Below are 19,590 nucleotides of genomic sequence, written 5' to 3'. Positions count from 1 at the left end.
GATGCATTAGACATATATTTAGTCGTTTGGCACTGGACAGCCATCTACCCATATCAAATATTCCATCAATGATACATTTCATATTCACTGTTTTAACTAGCTCTATCATGGCAATTTTATTGATGTATGTTTGCATTTGAACCAGCACTGCAGAACACATCTACACTGCAATTCTGGGTCAAATGCTTCCCTTTGAATTACATGTTATTAAAGGCAGATACGGTTTATAGAGGGATGTATGTAATATTGTATTAAACGTACAGTAAGAGTGAATACATCAGGAAATAAGTGAGTGGAGGTTATCACAGCAGATGTGCCCAGATGACAGGGTATTGGGATAGCTCACCCCCTCCCCTGCACTCTCCTGCAGCACCCCCACCCTTCTCCTCCTCTTCTCCATCCTGCTGTCAGTCTCTCCCCTCCTCACAACCCCCCCCTCTCCCATGGTCAGCTGATAGCAGCTCTATCCTCTCTCTCCCTCCCCCTCCCCACCATCCCTCCTCCTCTACCTATAGCAGTCTCTCCTCCCTCTCCCAGCTGACAGCATCTCTCTCTCTGGCTCTTGGATCGGATTTAAAGCTTGGACCGGGTCAGGATGGCACCCAGCGGGCTGAAGGCAGTGGTGGGAGAAAGTAAGACTGATGGGGGGAGGGGAGGGGGGCACAGGTGCCTTATTGCTTGTGATGTGCATGTCACAGACCCCTCCCTGTGTCCTGCGGATCTGTGTCTGCATCATGCACATTCTCTTATCTCCATCTCTTCTCTTCCCTGTGTATCACCCATCACCCAGCCTGCACCCATCACCCATCCTGCACTTGCATCCTATTTATGGTACCCCATCCACTTGTCCTTATCCCTAAAAAAAAGAGGCCATGGTACACTGCAACATCAATCATCCATCCCGACCCCTCCTCCATACAGTCACCCCATCCTTCCATTTCTATTCCATTTCTATCTGTCTGTACTTCCATTGTATCCTGCAATCCACCCACCTCATTGCTCTTAGGCATCTTTCTTCTACGGAAAGAACTTATATAATTAGTAGCAATTGTATCAACTAGCAACATCTAATGTCATCCTGGCATCATCAATCATGCGCCCTAACTCCACCCTCTGCAAATCCACCCCCTTTATCTGGTTCCCCTCCCTCTAACAATATTACTATTATACCCTATTCTCAATATCTGTCTTCACACGTCACCCGTTTAATCCCCCCTCACGATCACAACCCCCTACCCAAAATCCCCAGGGGATAATTATGCCTGTCATGATCATTGGGTGTAGGTCAAATATACCATATACAGTTATTATTTTGATCCTCAGATGACACAGCAAGATAAATGACAGCGATATATAGCTATTAGCTATATATCTATGTGTTTAGTTACAGTATATGTGCACAGTGAAAGTGACCATCTGTCTTGTACACTGCACCAATTGCTAAAATGGTTGTGAGTATGGTGTGAGTAATAGCAATTCCCAGCAGTATGTCTTGCAGGTACACGTGATATTGAAGCAGAGGATGGGGATAGAATTGCTGTATGTGTGTGAATTCTCTCAAAGTCCTTGGTTTGGATATATACTGTTTACTGGCCTTATATTTACTGTTTACCTGCTATATATATATATATATATATATATATATATATATATATATACATACATGCATATATATATATACACACATGCATGTATGTGCACCTCTCTCTCTCTTTCTCTCTCTCTCTCTCTCCATTTTCTGTGCCTATGTTGCTGTTTGTGCAAGTCATGAAGTTTGCTACCATAGAAGCTAAACAGATTGTTATGGTGCATAATTTATAATGTGGCAAGCGACATGTTATATTGACAGATGGCCCGTTATAGGAAGGCGTTATAAGTAAAGGTCATAAGGTACAGCTGTAGGAGAGGACCTATAGAGAGTAGTCGTAGAATAATTGGTGTCGAAGTCATAAAATCTCAGTTATATTTACAGGAGTACGCTGGCAGTGTAAAACTGTAGTCTACATTTAGGCGAATTCATCATTTTTAACTATCTAATACTTCATATAGACATTATATTGGGGATTGATTGGATTATCGGATGTATAATTTGGTCTTTCTACTGCTGCTATTTGCTTTGCATTCTATTTTATATTTTTCCCGTGTTTGTTTGTAGTTAAATATATAATTTTATCCCCTTTATGATACAGTGTGCGTGTTTTTGGGTGTAGTAATATTATATATTAAACACCCTAGAAATTGGAGCACTCTAGTTGATAATGAAGTCAATAGGAATTGGGAATAAACATTTTCCATTTATAAGTTAACCATATAAAATAATAATAATAATAATAATAATAAAAAAACATGAGTGACCGGTACAATCAGTGAGTGAATACACTGGTCAACACAAACCCTGTCACTGGATGAATGCTGTAGTGTATACGGAAGGCAGATGGAATCTGACACACAACGGTGAAATAATGTAGTCTGTATCAGTGAAGGCAGTATTAGGATGGTGTTAAAGTGAAAGATACATTTATTTATTTATTTATTTATTTATTTTAAAAATGTAAATGTTTATAACATATTTCCTTTATTACACAGTGATAGAAAATTAAATATTAATAGACCATTCTTATAAATAAATAATCTATATTTACTAAAATGGTATGACGTTGCAAATTTGCAGTAACCTATAGCAACAAGATATTTTGTTTTCATTAATTTCTAACCTAACTATATCAGTCAAAGCTGATTGGTGCTACGGTTCACTCCACATCTGGGGCGCTACCCACTACTGTTAACAGTAGATTCAATTTACTATAGGTAGTGTCCAGTTTATTTATCACACTGATCATTTTAATTCCACGGCTGCTAAGGAAACAAACTTAAGAACTTGATTGAAAAAAACTTTTTTTATTGTTAAAATGAAACTAAACCATACTTGCCAACTTTTCCTCGTTGGCTTCAGGGAGATCCCGGGGGAGGTGGGCGTGCGGGGCTCGACGAGTCGCATCATTTTGGCCCTGCCCCTAAACGATTGTCACAATTGTGGTAAATTACAGCAGGGGGTGGGGCTAAGATGACACAATATTTACATCATTAAGCCCCGCCCACATCACTTATCTATTAAGGGGATGAGAACCGGGAGGTTGTCCTGCTGTCATGGGAGCCCGGGAGGTCTCCCAGAAATGCTGGAGTCTCCCGGACATTCCGGGAGAGTAGGCAACTATGCGTTAAAGAAAAGCAGCTAATGAATCTCTAGAGACTGAAGTGTCTTTTACATTTCTTTTACATCATGCCACAGATGGCGAAACCAATCATGTCTTGTACTGGCTCAGCATCAGGGAGAATGCCAGACTCTTCAGGGAGTGAGGGAGATCACCCCTATTTCAGGGAGTCTTCCTGACATTCAGGGAGATTTGGCAACTAAACCCCAAAACTGTGTAGGCCCAAAAATTAACTGCTGATCCCAGTCCCCATCTGATAGGGAACATTCAGATGTTGATTGGGTCTGCAGCCACACGCGGTCGGTTGATGACCGCTATCTCACTGCGTGTGCCGTCATAATCTGCACACAGTAGCTGTGCACTATGGGTTACGGACATTAGGCAGATATATGTGTGGACAGATTGGCATAAAAACAACTGCTTGGCACTCTGCCGTGTATGGACCCCTAAAATTGCATAAGATCTACAGTCTCTACTTTTCCTGCCAAGTGCTGCCAAGATTATATTGCTGAAAGTGATTATTACATATACCAAGACCAGCAACAATTGTATATTAATACAAATTATTTGCTCTTAATGTATATTTGTGATATTGAAAAAGATAAAGATGAATAAAAGTGACATGGAATATGGGATGGACTTTCCTAGAAATATATCAGCGGTCAGTTAGCAACAGGCAAAACATATAGTACATTCCCTAGTACATTTCAGAACATTAGTTTCAGATTGTGTTCAACACTAACATGCAAATATCAGATAGTTATATCTGGGTTCTAGACAATTAAACTGAGAGGGACAGACAATCTTTTCATCTTTTGTGAAAAATCATTCATAGAAATATTTCTCCCTATCCCCCAACATCTGACAGCTCTTAATCTAACATTTAAAAGCACAGTACTCAATTTGTGGTAATCTCCGCCACCTCCATCCTTCTCGATTGAGATACTTTAGGGAAAAAAGGATACTACTCCTTCTGTCAATGTGGTCACAGCCTTAAGATAGTTATTGAGAAATGTTCTTGTTTGCATTTTAGCATTAATGTCATATCTTTATATCTTTACATTTATGGTTTGATCAAAAGAATATAAAACTGGTTGGATGAAATTGGTTTCACAGAGCGACGCGTTTCACACCACAGTTCCCCTGCGCCTGTTTGATATGAACCAAACATCACTGCAGAAGCCCTGCCCTTTCCCTGTCTAACTCTCACTCACGGTGACTTCCTACTTGCCTCTATGCCCCTCCTCACTGTATGGCACTGCCTCTGTCATATGCAGCCCTGTCATCATGAACATAATCACATGAATGAACAGGTCACCACATGTCACAAAATCAGCGTGAGCATTGCAATGATCTGATTGGCCACAGGTAGTTCAATCCAAGCTCACTTCAAAACAGAACATCCTGGAGGAGATGGAGCTGAAGATTAAATATTTTAAGCCTTAAAAATGTTGACACTTTATTGTCCTGTAAAATTGATTATGACAACACAATGCATTTAAATGTACATGGCACATAAGCGATGTTAATATGTTTTGGACGTGCTATCTTAAATACACTCCAATTATACAGTGCCCTTCCTTTCGCCTAAATATACTCCTGCTTTTACACGTGCAGCAGTACCTGTTTACTGCGAGTTACTCCCCTTTTTTTAGGACCTCCCCCCAATATGTCCTGGTTTTGCAGAGACAATCCTCATTTCTGGTGTCTGAAAGAGTATTGGGCTTGGGGTAAAGGGACAATGTCTGGGTAGATCATGTGCGTGTGCCAATAGATTTTCCAGTGATTAATGTTGAGATTTATGCTTTTCTGAATGCTCGAGGGCCCGAGAATGCAGTTTAATCTATTCTTGTTCTACCAGGCATTTAAAAAATTTAATTTACTATGGGGATCAATGAACACCATTATATCCAAACCAACCCTTTCGCCAATAGACTCTACTAGAAAGATTTTTAACATGGCCTTTTCAGATTGTGGGTTTGGTAACCATTGTCCCTGTTTTTAATTCACAGATATTGAGGCATGTATTGTAAATGTAAAGTTGCATTGATTTTAGCTAAGGCTGGACATACAGCAGGCACATAGTAAGCATCTGTGTTAGAACCCTCCACATCTGATGCACCACTTTGCAAATCCCTACACTGGTTCCCTGTGTCCTCCAGAATCAAATTCAAATTACTCACCCTTACCTACAAAGCCCTCAACAACACTACCCCTGCATACAGCTCAAATCTCATATCAAAATACTCTCTCTCCCGCCCTCTTAGATCTACCTCTGACTTGCGCCTTGTCTCGTCTCTGCTAACCAATTCTCCCTCCCACATACAAGACTTCTCCCGTGCTGGTCTCCACTTATGGAATTCCCTACCACGCTCAATCAGACTTTGCCACAGCCTTCAAATATTTAGATGCTCTTTGAAAACCCATCTCTTTTTTAGAGGTGACCTTATCCTCGATAACACTATTCACACTAATACAGCCTCACAGCTGTCCCAATCTCCACTCTGAAACACATTTACTCCTCTTGTTTCAGCTGTGTCCTCTTCCACTTACAATGTAAGCTCTCTAATGAGCAGGGTCCTCCATACCCTTTGTTTTTATGTGTGCGTTTATTTTGTCCGTTTTATGTATGTTCTGTTTTCCCTACTGTACGGCGCTGCGGTGCACTGTGGCGCCTTACATATCTACGATAATAATAATAATATTATGTTAGTTAATTCAATTAACATTATTAGAATTGAATCATAAGTAGTAAGAGATGGACCATTTTGTACAGTATGAAAGGGACCAGACTTTAGGATGGATTCTTTTAAAGTGGGCCAGAGATTATTATCTTTTTTTTATATTATTTTGAATATGTCGGGTAATGTAGTGTCCATATAAAAGCACAAGGTTGTAGGTTTATACAGTGCAGATAACTCCAGGGTGATTTCTAATATCCTTATAACTCACGCTATGGGTTCACTATTCCTTTCACTACATGAGCAGACTTTGATGAAAAATAAACATTCGTTTTTAATTATGACATTACAGTTTACTTACTTATTACTGTGCATTTTCTATTTTTATTCTGATTCTCTGACAGGCTTCTGAATGTGGGGGGGGGTGGGTGTATTGTGGATATTATAATATCTGGCTGAGATAACATATGGTAATGAAACAGCACTATCAGGGATGAAGCAGAGAAGTAGTAAGTATTGTTCAAACACAATATATGGACAACTATGAAGTATCTTATGTTTGGAACTGTCTGGTACGGTTGAAAAATGTCTAAAAAAGGACATTGTAGTAAATTATATTGTTTTGTTTGCCTAGTGATGTCAGAGAGTGGCAAAGAGGACATTTTTTGACAGCTGTTTATACAGTTACACTACTAATGTTTTATATCTCGGTTACGTACAGAAGGGGTGTAGTGTCTTTCGTGATAAGTAAGAGATGACATCACTACGACACACATCCCAACGTTCCTAGGAAATCAATTGGTCACATCTCTGATCCACAAAACCACGTATTGATGCACCCAGTCACACCCACATTTAACGGAGACCTTGCCTCAAATTTTGACCCCTGAAAAATTGTGACTGCTAACCAATCAAAACTGTCAATCAGGGATAATGCAAAATAATTTACCCTTTTATTTTAATCAGTCTCTCTGCATGTTTTAGATCTTCTAGGGTTTAAGGAAAGACCTGTCTGCAAAGATCTCCAAAGAAGGAGAAAACAGTATCTATTAAAAATAAACATTTTTATTTTGTCTGCCAAAAGTTGTATTGTAAGGTTTGGCTAGTGGGCTGCCTTGTGGTATACAGACCAAATCAGTAAGAGCCGCATCTCTAGAACACGATAATCCTCCCTCACCCCCATTAATGACAGATTGTAAGCCGTTAATCGGCTTGTGCTCTGACGACACAGCAATTAATCACTTAAATAGGGCCCAGTTCTTCCATACTTCGTGTATTTATGGTACCAGTATACCGGTATGGGTGCAGACTGTAAGTCCTTACAGACAGGAGCGCTTGTTTACTAGCATTTAATTTGGGTTAAAAAATATTTGCACCAAACCACAACAACCAATCAAACACTTGCTTATTGTCTAACCTGCACTAGATAGATAAAAGCTTATTGGTTGTTGTGGTTTAGTACAAATTTACACCTAAATCCAATCTGGTGAATGAGGTGAATGAGCCCTAGAGAAGGAGATCCATACATTGTAATCTAGAATCCTATGATAGATAAAAGTACCGTTTTATGATGGATACTAAGACTATGTCTACATGGACATATTCTTTACTGTGATTTGGAGGTGTCTTGGGTGCTAGCAAACCGCAGCTATCAAGACCTATCCAAAAGCGCTAGTAAAAAAAGGTGTAAAATGCGTGAGAACAAATAGCCATGATAAAATATACATCATCACAAATGTGTATCATATTTATTTTCAGATATATGCATCCCTAAAGAAGTGATGGCTAACCTGTGACACTCCAGGTTTTGTGAAACTACAAGCCCCAGCATGCTTTACCAGTAGATAACTAGCTGGTAGCTGGCAGAGCATGCTGGGACTTGTAGTTTCACAACACCTGGAGTGTCACAGGTTAGCCATCACTACCCTAAAATATTGATTGTCTTTAAGAAGAATTTTTCACAAATGCTTATATTGGATTTGCAGTCAATATAGCCACACCCACTTTTTTTTCCCCAAGCAACTGATAAAACGTGTTATGCATGGGAATAGATTGTTTACCAACAATATAATGCAGACTACAATATTAATAGCCGTATGTTTTCTTAACATTGCTGTTGTAAATTTGTGTCTCTATGTCTGGCTATTTGAAGCAACTGAAGACATAGGGCTAGATTTACTAAGCTGCGGGTTTAAAAAAGTGGGGATGTTGCCTATAGCAACCAATCAGATTCTAGCTGTCATTTTGTAGAAGGTACTAAATAAATGAAAGCTAGAATCTGATTGGTTGCTATAGGCAACATCCCCACTTTTTCAAACCCGCAGCTTAGTAAATCTAGCCCATAATGTTAAGACAATACGGATTTAGTGAAATGCCAGTGGAGATCAGACTTTATTAAAACAGATTGGATATGTGCCCTCCACTGACAATGCCCATAACTAGATTGGCCCATTCTTGTAGAGATGGATTATATACAATTATCTGGTTGATCGGGCAGAGTTTAGCGCTGATTAGCTGTTAAAACAATTAGGACCAGTTTGGCATGGTAATTAAATTGTGGTTTTTAATTGGGAAAGCAGCCTATACTAGAATTGTGGGTCAATTGAATTTTTTATATATTATAGCACATTTGTCACAGTGTAGGCAGAACAAAATAAGCACATACTTGTCAACTCTCCAGGAATGTCCGAGAGACTCCCGCATTTTGCGAGAGTCTCACGGACTCCTGGGAGAGTGTGGCAATCTCCCGGATCTGCCCATTTCACAAGGAAGTGCCCACTTCCTAGTGAAGTGGGCAGAATTAGGTCCCAAACGCCACAATTCCCGGTGATTTGTGGCATTTGGCCCCGCCCCCCGCTGTCAAATGACGCGTTTGCATCATTACGTCACAGGGCGGGTCCAAAATGACGCGTATTTTGGAGCCCCCCCCCCCCCCCCATCACGCCCCCTCCCCCAGCAGGCTCCCGGAAACCAACTTTCTAAAGTTGATAAGTATGAATAAGCAATGTCTTATTATTCCTCTAAAAATGAATATACAGTAGAAAAAAAGTAATTAGCTCACAAGATTATATATTTATCCAAAACAGACAATTATGAAGAATGATAAAGTGTTAATATACATTCAATATATTGCTCAAGTTGTATCATGGTATAGGATTTGACTTTTAAATTCAAATATAACCTTTTTTGCATGGTCACATCTACCAGAATGAATGGTAGCTGCCATATTTACTAGGGATGTGCACCGGCGACTTTTGAGGTCTCGTGTTTTGTGTTTTGGATCCGGATTTTCGTTATTTTTGAGGTTCGGATTTGTCTCGCAAAACACTTGACATAAGGTCTCGGTTCGGATTTAAGGTATTGGAATCGGATTTTTTTTGAAAAAAACATAAAAAGTTTAAAAATCAAGTTTTTGGGCTTATTTTCACTCCTAGGCTATTATTAACCTCAATAACATTCAATAACAAGCATTTCCACTAATTTACAGTGTATTCTGAACACCTCACAATATAGTTATTAGTCCAAAACGTTGCAACAAGGTATCTTTCTGGACTGCGTAGAGGAGTGGGTCACCACAATATATATTAAAAACCCTGAACTTTTATGATTCGCACCAATAAATGTACCTGGACTGCGTAGAGGAGTGGGTCACCACAATATATATTAAAAACCCTGAACTTTTATGATTCGCACCAATAAATGTACCTGGACTGCGTAGAGGAGTGGGTCACCACAATATATTAAAAACCCTGAACTTTTATGATTCGCACCAATAATTGTACCTGGACTGCGTAGAGGAGTGGGTCACCACAATATCTTAAAAACCCTGAACTTTTATGATTCGCACCAATAATTGTACCTGGACTGCGTAGAGGAGTGGGTCACCACAATATCTTAAAAACCCTGAACTTTTATGATTCGCACCAATAATTGTACCTGGACTGCGTAGAGGAGTGGGTCACCACAATATATTAAAAACCCTGAACTTTTATGATTCGCACCAATAATTGTACCTGGACTGCGTAGAGGAGTGGGTCACCACAATATCTTAAAAACCCTGAACTTTTATGATTCGCACCAATAATTGTACCTGGACTGCGTAGAGGAGTGGGTCACCACAATATCTTAAAAACCCTGAACTTTTATGATTCGCACCAATAATTGTACCTGGACTGCGTAGAGGAGTGGGTCACCACAATATATTAAAAACCCTGAACTTTTATGATTCACACCAATAATTGTACCTGGACTGCGTAGAGGAGTGGGTCACCACAATATATTAAAAACCCTGAACTTTTATGATTCGCACCAATAATTGTACCTGGACTGCGTAGAGGAGTGGGTCACCACAATATATTAAAAACCCTGAACTTTTATGATTCGCACCAATAATTGTACCTGGACTGCGTAGAGGAGTGGGCACTGGGCACCACAATAAAATATATAAAAAACCTTCAACAGATCTGCATTACACTACACATACGGCTGCTCCTCCATCCTCTCCATCATATACATGTTGGAGTTTTAGCGTGTGACAACCTCTTGTTTTTGATAATGTCAGTGCATTTTGAATATTTTTCAATTTGCCCCACACCACTGAATGTACTTTATCTATGATACGCAATACGCATCTATCTATCTTGACTGCGTAGTGTGGTGGCCCCGGTACACAATTTGGTACCGAGGCCACAATATAATTAAAAAACCCTCCACGTGTCTGAATTCCACCAAACAAGTATCTGGACTGCATAGTGGGGTGGCCCCGGTACCCAATTTGATACCGGGGCCACAATACCTCCTCCAAACATGGTACAGACAATTCGTCATTGAGATCCCAGACAGACAGGGTCAAAGTGTTATTGTTTGACTTTGTAAACCCAAAAAACTGTCCCTGTTGCACATAGTCGTGCAATGAAGACTGACTTTTTCATTTAAAGGCACGATCTTTCAAGTGTAGTGTTTGTAAGTCTAAGTCATATTATACTTTTGGTAAAATTGGTTTATTTTGTTCCTCTTTATGGTAATTAATTAGTAATAGAATTAAAGTATGAAATAGAATTAAAGTATGAAATAGAATTAAAGTATGAAATAGAATTAAAGTATGAAATAGAGTGGTATAGAGTTGTAGTGTGGTATAGATAGAGTGGTCCACACAATATAATAATAAAACCCTCAACTGGTCTGAATTCCACCAAACAAGTATCTGGACTGCGTAGTGTGGTGGCCCCGGTACACAATTTGGTACCGAGGCCACAATATAATTAAAAAATTGGGCATCAACTGTCACCGTTGTTTAATATCTGATACACCTAAATATGGACTGCACAGTGGAGTGGCCCCGGTAGTAAATTTGGTACCGGGGACACAATACCTCCATCAACCCTCTAAATCCCACTCCACTGATGGCGGACACCGGGCGCACGTCTAACACCAACATTGCAGTTACAGCCGCAGTTATACGCTTTGCAATAGGGTGACTACTATCGTATTTTGTGGTCATGGCAAACGACTGTTGGACGGTCAATTGTTTTGTGAAAGACTTAGCGGTCTTACGACTTCCCCTCTGGGAAGATGACCGACTAACAGCAGCAACAGCAGCAGTGGCAGTAGTAGGCGTACCGCTGCAGGATTCCTCGGATGAATCCCGTATTGAGGAGGACTCAGTTTGGCTGCTGACTTGGGCTGCAGGACTGAATCTGATGGAGATTGTGGAGGAAGTTGACGAGGAGGGTGTTGCTGGTGTGTATCCAACTGGACCACAGGATTTAGGTGTCCCTGTACCGATGAGGGTCCTAGCCCCAGTTCCTGAACTAACCACTGAACTATGAAGGTTATTCAGGTGACGTATAAGGGAGGATGTTCCTAGGTGGGCAAGATCCTTACCCCTGCTTATTTGAGCTTTACATAAGCTACATATGGCCATACATTGGTTGTCTGGATTTGGATAAAAATAACTCCAGACCGAAGAGGTGCATTTTTTGGTCTTCTGACCAGGCATGACGATGGGCTTTTTCATCCCATGGACATCAGCTGTTTCCCCCCCTGGTGCCTCATTTACAATAACCACATCACCATCCTCATCATCAAGTTCCTCCACAGCGCCAGCTACATCATCAATAGCCTCCTCCCGAGCCACCTCTTCCCGTACAGTGATGGGAAGGTCAGGCTTGACAACCACCAACACCCTTGGACTCGCCTTGGGGATTTGTGATAATTTCTCTTTAGAAGGCAGAGTTGTTTGCTGTTTTGTTGCTGACAGCATAACTCTCTTCAATTTTTTGTAGGGGGGGGGAGGAGGAGGAGGGCTAAGATCCGTGGGTGAAGCTGAACCACTAGTCATGAACACGGGCCAGGGCCTAAGCCGTTCCTTGCCACTCCGTGTCGTAAATGGCATATTGGCAACTTTACGTTTCTCCTCAGATGATTTAAAGTTTCTCTTTTTGCTACTTTTTCTTAACTTGGGCTTTTTGGATTTTACATGCCCGGTACTACGAGATTGGGCATCGGGCTTGGAAGACGACGTTGATGGCATTTCATCGTCTATGTCATGACTAGTGGCAGCAGCTTCAGCATTAGGAGGAAGTGGGTCTTGATCTTTCCCTACTTTATCCTCCAAATTTTTGGTCTCCATTATATGTAGCACAAGATACTGCAGAATGTGTGAACTTGGTAATATTGCAGTACCAATGGACTTATACTGCTGGATTGGTTTTGCAAATTTGGTTATAATTATTATATATTTTTTTTTTTTTAAATTTTTTATTTTTTTTTACTTTTTTTTTATTTTTAAAAAACTTGGGAATAGTGGGGAAATAACTATGCCCTTAGAAGCACAGAGCACAGGACACAGCACCACTGGACTGAACAGGACACGGCACAGGACCCAGCAGCACTACGGAACTCAGCAGGACAGAGCACAGGACACAGCACCACTGGACTGATACTGCAGAATGTGTGAACTTGGTAATATTGCAGTACCAATGGACTTATACTGCTGGATTGGTTTTGCAAATTTGGTTATAATTATTATATTTTTTTTTTTTTTTTAAAAAATTTATTTTTTTTTACTTTTTTTTTATTTTTTAAAAACTTGGGAATAATGGGGAAATAACTATGCCCTTAGAAGCACAGAGCACAGGACACAGCACCACTGGACTGAACAGGACACGGCACAGGACCCAGCAGCACTACGGAACTCAGCAGGACAGAGCACAGGACACAGCACCACTGGACTGATACTGCAGAATGTGTAAACTTTGTAATATTGCAGTACCACTGGACTTTTACTGCTGAATGTGTGAACTTGGTAATATTGCAGTACCAATGGGCTTATACTGCAGGATTGGTTGTGCAAATTTTGTGGTAATTAAAAAAAATTAAAGTAGTTTTTGGTATTTTTTAAAAAAAACTTTTTTTTATTTTTTTAAACACAGGGGAATATTGGGGAAATAACTATGCCCTTAGAAGCACAGAGCACAGGACACAGCACCACTGGACTGAACAGGACACAGCACAGGACCCAGCAGCACCACTGACCTCAGAAGGACAGAGCACAGCACACAGCACCACTGGACTGATACTGCAGAACACAGCACAGCACAGCACAGCACTAAACAGCACTAAACAGCACTAAACAGCACTAAACAGCACAGCACTAAACAGCACAGAACTAAACAGCACAGAACTAAACAGCACAGAACTAAACAGCACAGAACTAAACAGCACAGAGGACCACCTAACACACCCTCCCTCTACCCTGATCAATGCCCGAGTGAAGATGGCGGCGACTAGCGGGGAATTTATAGGATCCGAGTATCGCGAGATCCGACAACGGGATTATGAGTCAGAGCCTCAGTTTCACTTTTGAATTTGGCGCCAATACCCGGATCTGTCTCGGATCCGACTCGGATCCGCAACGTTCGGGTGGGCTCGGATTTCATAAATCCGAGTGCGCTCATCCCTAAAATTTACTGCTGGACTGGAATTACTGGGCCCCTCCCCCAAATCTTGCTATATCACCCTAGTGTTTTAAGTTCAATTGAAAAGTAAAAAATAGTTTTTATTAATTAAAAATACAAATAGTAATTTTTCTTAGCTGTCCTACAAACCATTATCTCCTTTTCAAAATCTCTCTGGATACACAATACGCTGCCAGACACACACAAGCTCACAGCTCTCAGCATGTCGTGTGAAGGCAGAGGGGGTAAAAGGAAAATTTCACAGTATACTGCACATCCAGAGCTCATAGACGCATTCCAAAGCTTCTCTGCTCTCTGCCATGTGGCTGTGGTTACCATGGTAGTCGCGTGACACTGTGCAGAATTATAAATCATTAAGCGCAGGCAGAAGAAACAAACCAAGGGAAAATGATAAATACCAACATTTTTCTTATTGCCTGACACATTTTTCATGGGATTTTATGCTTTAAGACATAAATGAAGCTGAACTGAATGGAAAATTATTAATGAATTTAGAGGATGACCCTAAACTGCTAATAGGTTGGACTTTGATGTGACGTTTTATCTTTTTCTGCCATCTACTTTTTCCAGAGTGTTTGCCAACTTACACATTAGTCACAGCTAGCTTATACGAGGCAGTGAAATGGCCATATACCTTGATGAAAGTAGACATATTTACATATATAAAGAAGCCTTAGGAGTATATTTACTAAACTGCGGGTTTGAAAAAGTGGAGATGTTGCCTATAGCAACCAATCAGATTCTAGTTATCATTTATCTATTGCTTTCTACAAAATGACAGCTAGAATCTGATTGGTTGCTATAGGCAACATCTCCACTTCTTGAAACCCGCAGTTTAGTAAATCTAGCCCCTAGTGTTAATATATGATTTATTTCCTACAGAAAGCAGCAGAAAATAATACTACGATTTTGAAAATCCTCAACAGTTGGAGGATATAGATTTAAAATGTGTGGTGTTCCATTTTAATAATTGAGACGACCTTGCTGATACCGCAGCTGCATTTTAAATTGTAGAGTAGAGTTGTTTATCATGAGAGTGTTTGTGTGGGCAGCAGAAGAGGAGAAAGAATGAGGCCATATATTAGCATCTCTGTAGCGCACACGCAGATTAAGGCAGCAACCTATCTCATTGCTGTAAATGTGATGTCTTTTATATTGTCAATGAGGATGCACAAAGAACAGATTGAAGTGTCGTGAAAATGATCGGAAATGACTTTATAGGGGGTCTTGTACTTGGATGGCATTGTGAGCACTCAGTTTTGTGATGTGTTATATCTCTGCCATGATGTGGTAGCGAGGATATCAGACAGGAGTTTTTCGCATACTTGCCAACTCTTTCCGAATGTCCAGGAGACTTCCGAAATTTGGGTAGGTCTCCCGGACTCACGGGAGAGCAGGCAAGTATCCCGCAAATGGCAACTTGTTGTCAAAATTTTGGCCTGGCCCCCCGCGACAAAAATGGCATCTTGTCACGGGGGCGGGGCCAAAATGCCGCAATTCACCGCGCCCCACTCCTCCCGCCCTCCAACCACGCCCCCTGCCCGGGATCTCCCGGAATGAAGTTTTGAAAGGTTGGCAAGTATGGTTTTCAGGCTTGAGGTTGGCAGGCAATGTTGCACATTCTCTTTAAATTTTCCGAAAGGAAAGAAAAACCTGAAGGAAGTAGACAAAACATTGGTGGTCCCTGAGATCACAATCCATCCTGTATCTCATGAAGATGTCTGATATTTTATCAGTGCTGTAATCATTCCAAGGCAGACACTCAGTCCAGTAATGACCACATCACACCTTCACCATAGTGTCAAAATTAGGGAACATATATTTTGTGCTATGTCTGTTATTTGTATGTAACGCGGCTCCACACTTCACTGGCTGAGTAAGGAGAATTCTCAGTAGTTTAGCAGTTCCCCCCTTTTTAGATCACATAAGTTTAGGGGGCAGGGGGGCATCTGCCGCCTAGCTAGGCCCATAGTGGGCTACCGTGGGCTGAGGCACTGGGGTACCTGCATTTTTGTTCCTTTATAATGATCCTAGTCTTGTCAAGTCTTGTCCCCTGGGCTAACATTTGCCAGCCAGCCCCTGCATAAAGTGTATACTGACAGGCTATATGTGGTTTGGAGGGCATTAGGGGTGTTCTTTTCTCTTCAGCTACCTGAGGCGGGATTTGCAATGCTGTCCAATCAAAATCCTTTTCCTATCGCCCATTGTCACACACATAATAATAGTAACACTAAAATACTCTCTGCCTTTCTGTTGGTCATTGTACTTGATTGATGTCACATTGTTCTACTTCCTGCAATTACCTGTACTTCCTGCAGTCACTACATCATGGTGACTGGCAGCGTGAATACAGGTATTGGGAGTAGAGATACTGGGAAGGGACAACCCTCCCTCATTCCTTTCCTCTCAAGCTGCCAGTCACAGTGTTGCTACAGTCAGTCAGCGCAGTGAACGACAGTCAGCGCTATGGAGGAGGAGCAGTCTGGGGACTGGTGAGAGTTTCCCAGAATTCCCTGCAATATGCCACTGGGATAAGATTCCCACCTCGCCTGATAGGAGGGAGATCCCAACACGGGAGACAAGATACATACACAAACCAATGTCCATACAGCTCTTTCTGAATCTGGGAACTAATCTCCCCTCATAGCTCATGGGTATCCTTCCAGAGGGTAGACCTACCTTCCCTAAATGTGCAAATAAGGAAGCAACTCCTATATTAACCCATAGTACACTGTGTGCTCCTTGTGTAGTACAGACTTGAACTCCGACAGCTTAAAAAATGAAGGATGACTCGGAACTAAGTAGCATTTTCTAAATCAGACATAAGCCTCTTCCTTGGTGGGATATGGAAACAAGACCAGCCCCCTACATGTATGTACTTTAAAAATGGACATTGTGCACATGTATCACATGGCTAATTTGTAAAGCTGCCTATGAACTTTAGTAGTCTATGCTAATGAAACTCTAACAGAACTTTATAGATATATAATACTTTAGGTACATGCCTAATAAGACTATGTTATGTGGAGTTTACTGTTTTGGCAGCTAGATACATGTATGTCAGCAGTATGACTGAAATGCCCATTTCTCTTGCAGAGATCATGCACGATGTGATCCGGAAGGTTAAGAAGAAAGGAGAGTGGAAGGTACTTACCTGTCTGTGTGTCGTTGCGTCATGTTATAACGCTCTGTGGTTGCCCTTCTACCACCTGCCTTTGTATTACAGTTCCAGGCTTTGCTAGCCAGGAAGATTTGTTCCCTACGTGCACTGGACTACTCTGGATGGTGGACAAGTTAGGGTTAGCTTAGGGCAGAGTTATTCAAACTCAGTCCTCAAGAGCTACCAATGGTTCATGTTTTCAGGATTTCTTTAATCACGCACAGGCAAGCTAATCTATTTTTCCTGGTCAGTAATTATCCCACTTGTTTCTACAGATGAAAATCCTGAAAACATGTCCTGTTGGTAGGACTGGGTTTGGGCACCTCTGGGTTAGGGCATAATGACAAAGGTGTCATTTCTTGCACGCCACAGTGCAGAAACAATTTTGTATCTAATTATTTCCATGGCCTACAATGGGTGGAAATTGGGCAAACATGATGGAGTACCCTTGAAGTATTTTGCACTCCGCAAAATGCCTGGTTTATAACTCTGGGCCACTATTGGCCGACAGATAATGACGCTTGAAATAAGTATTACTCTTGGGATAAGTTTCTGAGAAGGTTCAGAGTCTTTTCATAAATAATGACTTTGTATGGTCTTTTGGGCATTTTAATAAACTGGTGTCATTGGGCCTGATCCATTAAGGAAAGTAAGTTAGAAAAATGAGTAAGTTATATTGCAAGGGGTGCAAATTAGTTTATTATTTTGAATATAAGGTAAATACTGGCTGTTTTTTCATGTAGCACATAAATACTTTAAAGCTTATTTGTACCCTGATATTTAAAGTTGATCTAGGACATGCTCAACCCCAACTATAAATCTGCCATCACAGTTTAAATTTACCTCCCCTCCAATGCAACCTGGTTTTGCATTACTTACATACGATTAACTTTCCTTAATGAATCAGACCCTGTGATCTTAAAGATCTTAATATAATGGGCCTGATTCATTAAGGATCTTAGGCAAGAAATTTCTTATTTCTGTTTTTTAATGTAGCGCATAAATATCAACTTTAAATTTCAGTGTACAAATAAGCTATCATGTATTTGTGTGCTACATAAAAAAACAGACAGTATTTAACTTATGTGCAAAATAGAAAACTAATTTGCACCCCTTGTATTGTAACATGGTTTTGTCCAGTAGACTACTTACTCAATTTTTTTACTTAACTTTCCTTAATGAATCAGGCCCTATTTTTTCATATAGCACACAAATACTTGACAGCTTATTTGTACACTGAAATTTAAAGTTGATATTTGTGTGCTGCATGAAAAAAAACACAGTATTTAACTTACCGTATATACTCGTGTATAAGCCGAGTTTTTCAGCACATTTTTGTATGCTGAAAAAGGCCACTCGGCTTATACACGGGTGAACTTACCTGGTGTCCGGTCCGCATATGCGTTCCAACAACAGGAAGTTCGGCATTCGGAACGCAAACTTGCGCACGTGCGTTCCACTGTGGGGTAAGTAAAAAAAACTCTCTCTCTCCTTTTTTTTATTTTTTTTATTTACAGTGCACTGTAAATTTGCAAAATAAGGTTACACTTCAAAACTAGATAATGAACAAACAATACAACACTTAATTGCAAAATAAATGTGTTTTTTGTCAGCAGAGTACAACCTTGAGTAGATATTGTAAAGTCAAATTGAAAAAAAAAAAAAAAAAGTCATACAGGCAAAGTCCTATAGCTAGTATTCCTGCTACTCAACCCAGGCACACAGATCTGTCAAATTGCAAATTAGGACACATGTGCAGCCATAAATGGAAAGACCTGGCTATTTAGCCCTCAAGCTGAGTGGCCTGATTCTATGTCGAGCAATTATTATTATTTATATATAGCCACCATGTTATGTAGCACTTTAGAGAAAATGTTCATACATTTATATCCCTACCCCTTATAGTTGAAGTTCTTTATTACAAAAACACACAGTGAGGTCCATTTTTGTCAACAGCAAATGAATTGACTGTGGGAGAAAACCTGAGGACACCTACACAAACACAGAGTACACAGACTCCACTGTGATGATGACTTCATAATCATAGCTGTCATTTTCGACAGTCCTGATCAAAAACTAAATTATCTCAATCAAATGTTAATTGAGATTGCCAGATTCATTTTGGACGCACACATGGAGTAATTTGTGCTCATTTCAATCTTTAAAAGGTTTAACTGGCTATGGTAATCGAAAAGCTATATGGGTAAATGAAGCTTTTTATTGACCTAAAACACCTTTCCCTTGGGGTTAAACATATATAAAAATAAGTCCCAATACAGATGTAAATTAAAATGAAATTTCAGTAAAAGCAAAAATGACACCTGTGAAAACTGTACTTCATTCTACAACTCTCTCTCATATATACAGGGATGTCACCTGTCAAAACTGTACTTTTCATTTTTTTACAAACCCATCAATTTACATCACAAAAGAGCACCCTAGGGTATTGCTTACATTATCTTTGATTTATTTAGGTTAGGTTGTACCCAATGATTTTATAATCATTTATGAATGTTCCTTGTCATGTACTGTTATTTATGGTTTAGCTAAAAATGATT

The 19,590-nt window shown here is 40.3% G+C and overlaps 1 protein-coding gene across 2 annotated transcripts in view; it reads left to right on the top strand.

Annotated features, from left to right (window-relative positions):
- The first annotated feature begins 478 nt into the window (after positions 1 to 478).
- STXBP1 (syntaxin binding protein 1) overlaps positions 479 to 19,590 on the top strand; it is a 53,981-nt gene continuing 34,869 nt past the window's right edge. For both annotated transcript variants that reach the window (XM_075184890.1, XM_075184889.1), the window contains exons 1-2: positions 479 to 632; positions 16,969 to 17,018. In XM_075184890.1, the coding sequence (XP_075040991.1) occupies positions 596 to 632; positions 16,969 to 17,018 (87 nt within the window). In that variant the 5' untranslated portion in view covers positions 479 to 595. The remainder of the gene's footprint in view (positions 633 to 16,968; positions 17,019 to 19,590) is intronic.

Source organism: Mixophyes fleayi, chromosome 9, assembly GCF_038048845.1.
Source record: "Mixophyes fleayi isolate aMixFle1 chromosome 9, aMixFle1.hap1, whole genome shotgun sequence".
Lineage (NCBI taxonomy): Eukaryota > Metazoa > Chordata > Amphibia > Anura > Limnodynastidae > Mixophyes > Mixophyes fleayi.
The sequence above is the reverse complement of the archived record's forward strand: the minus strand, read 5'-3'. Positions and strand labels throughout refer to the sequence as shown.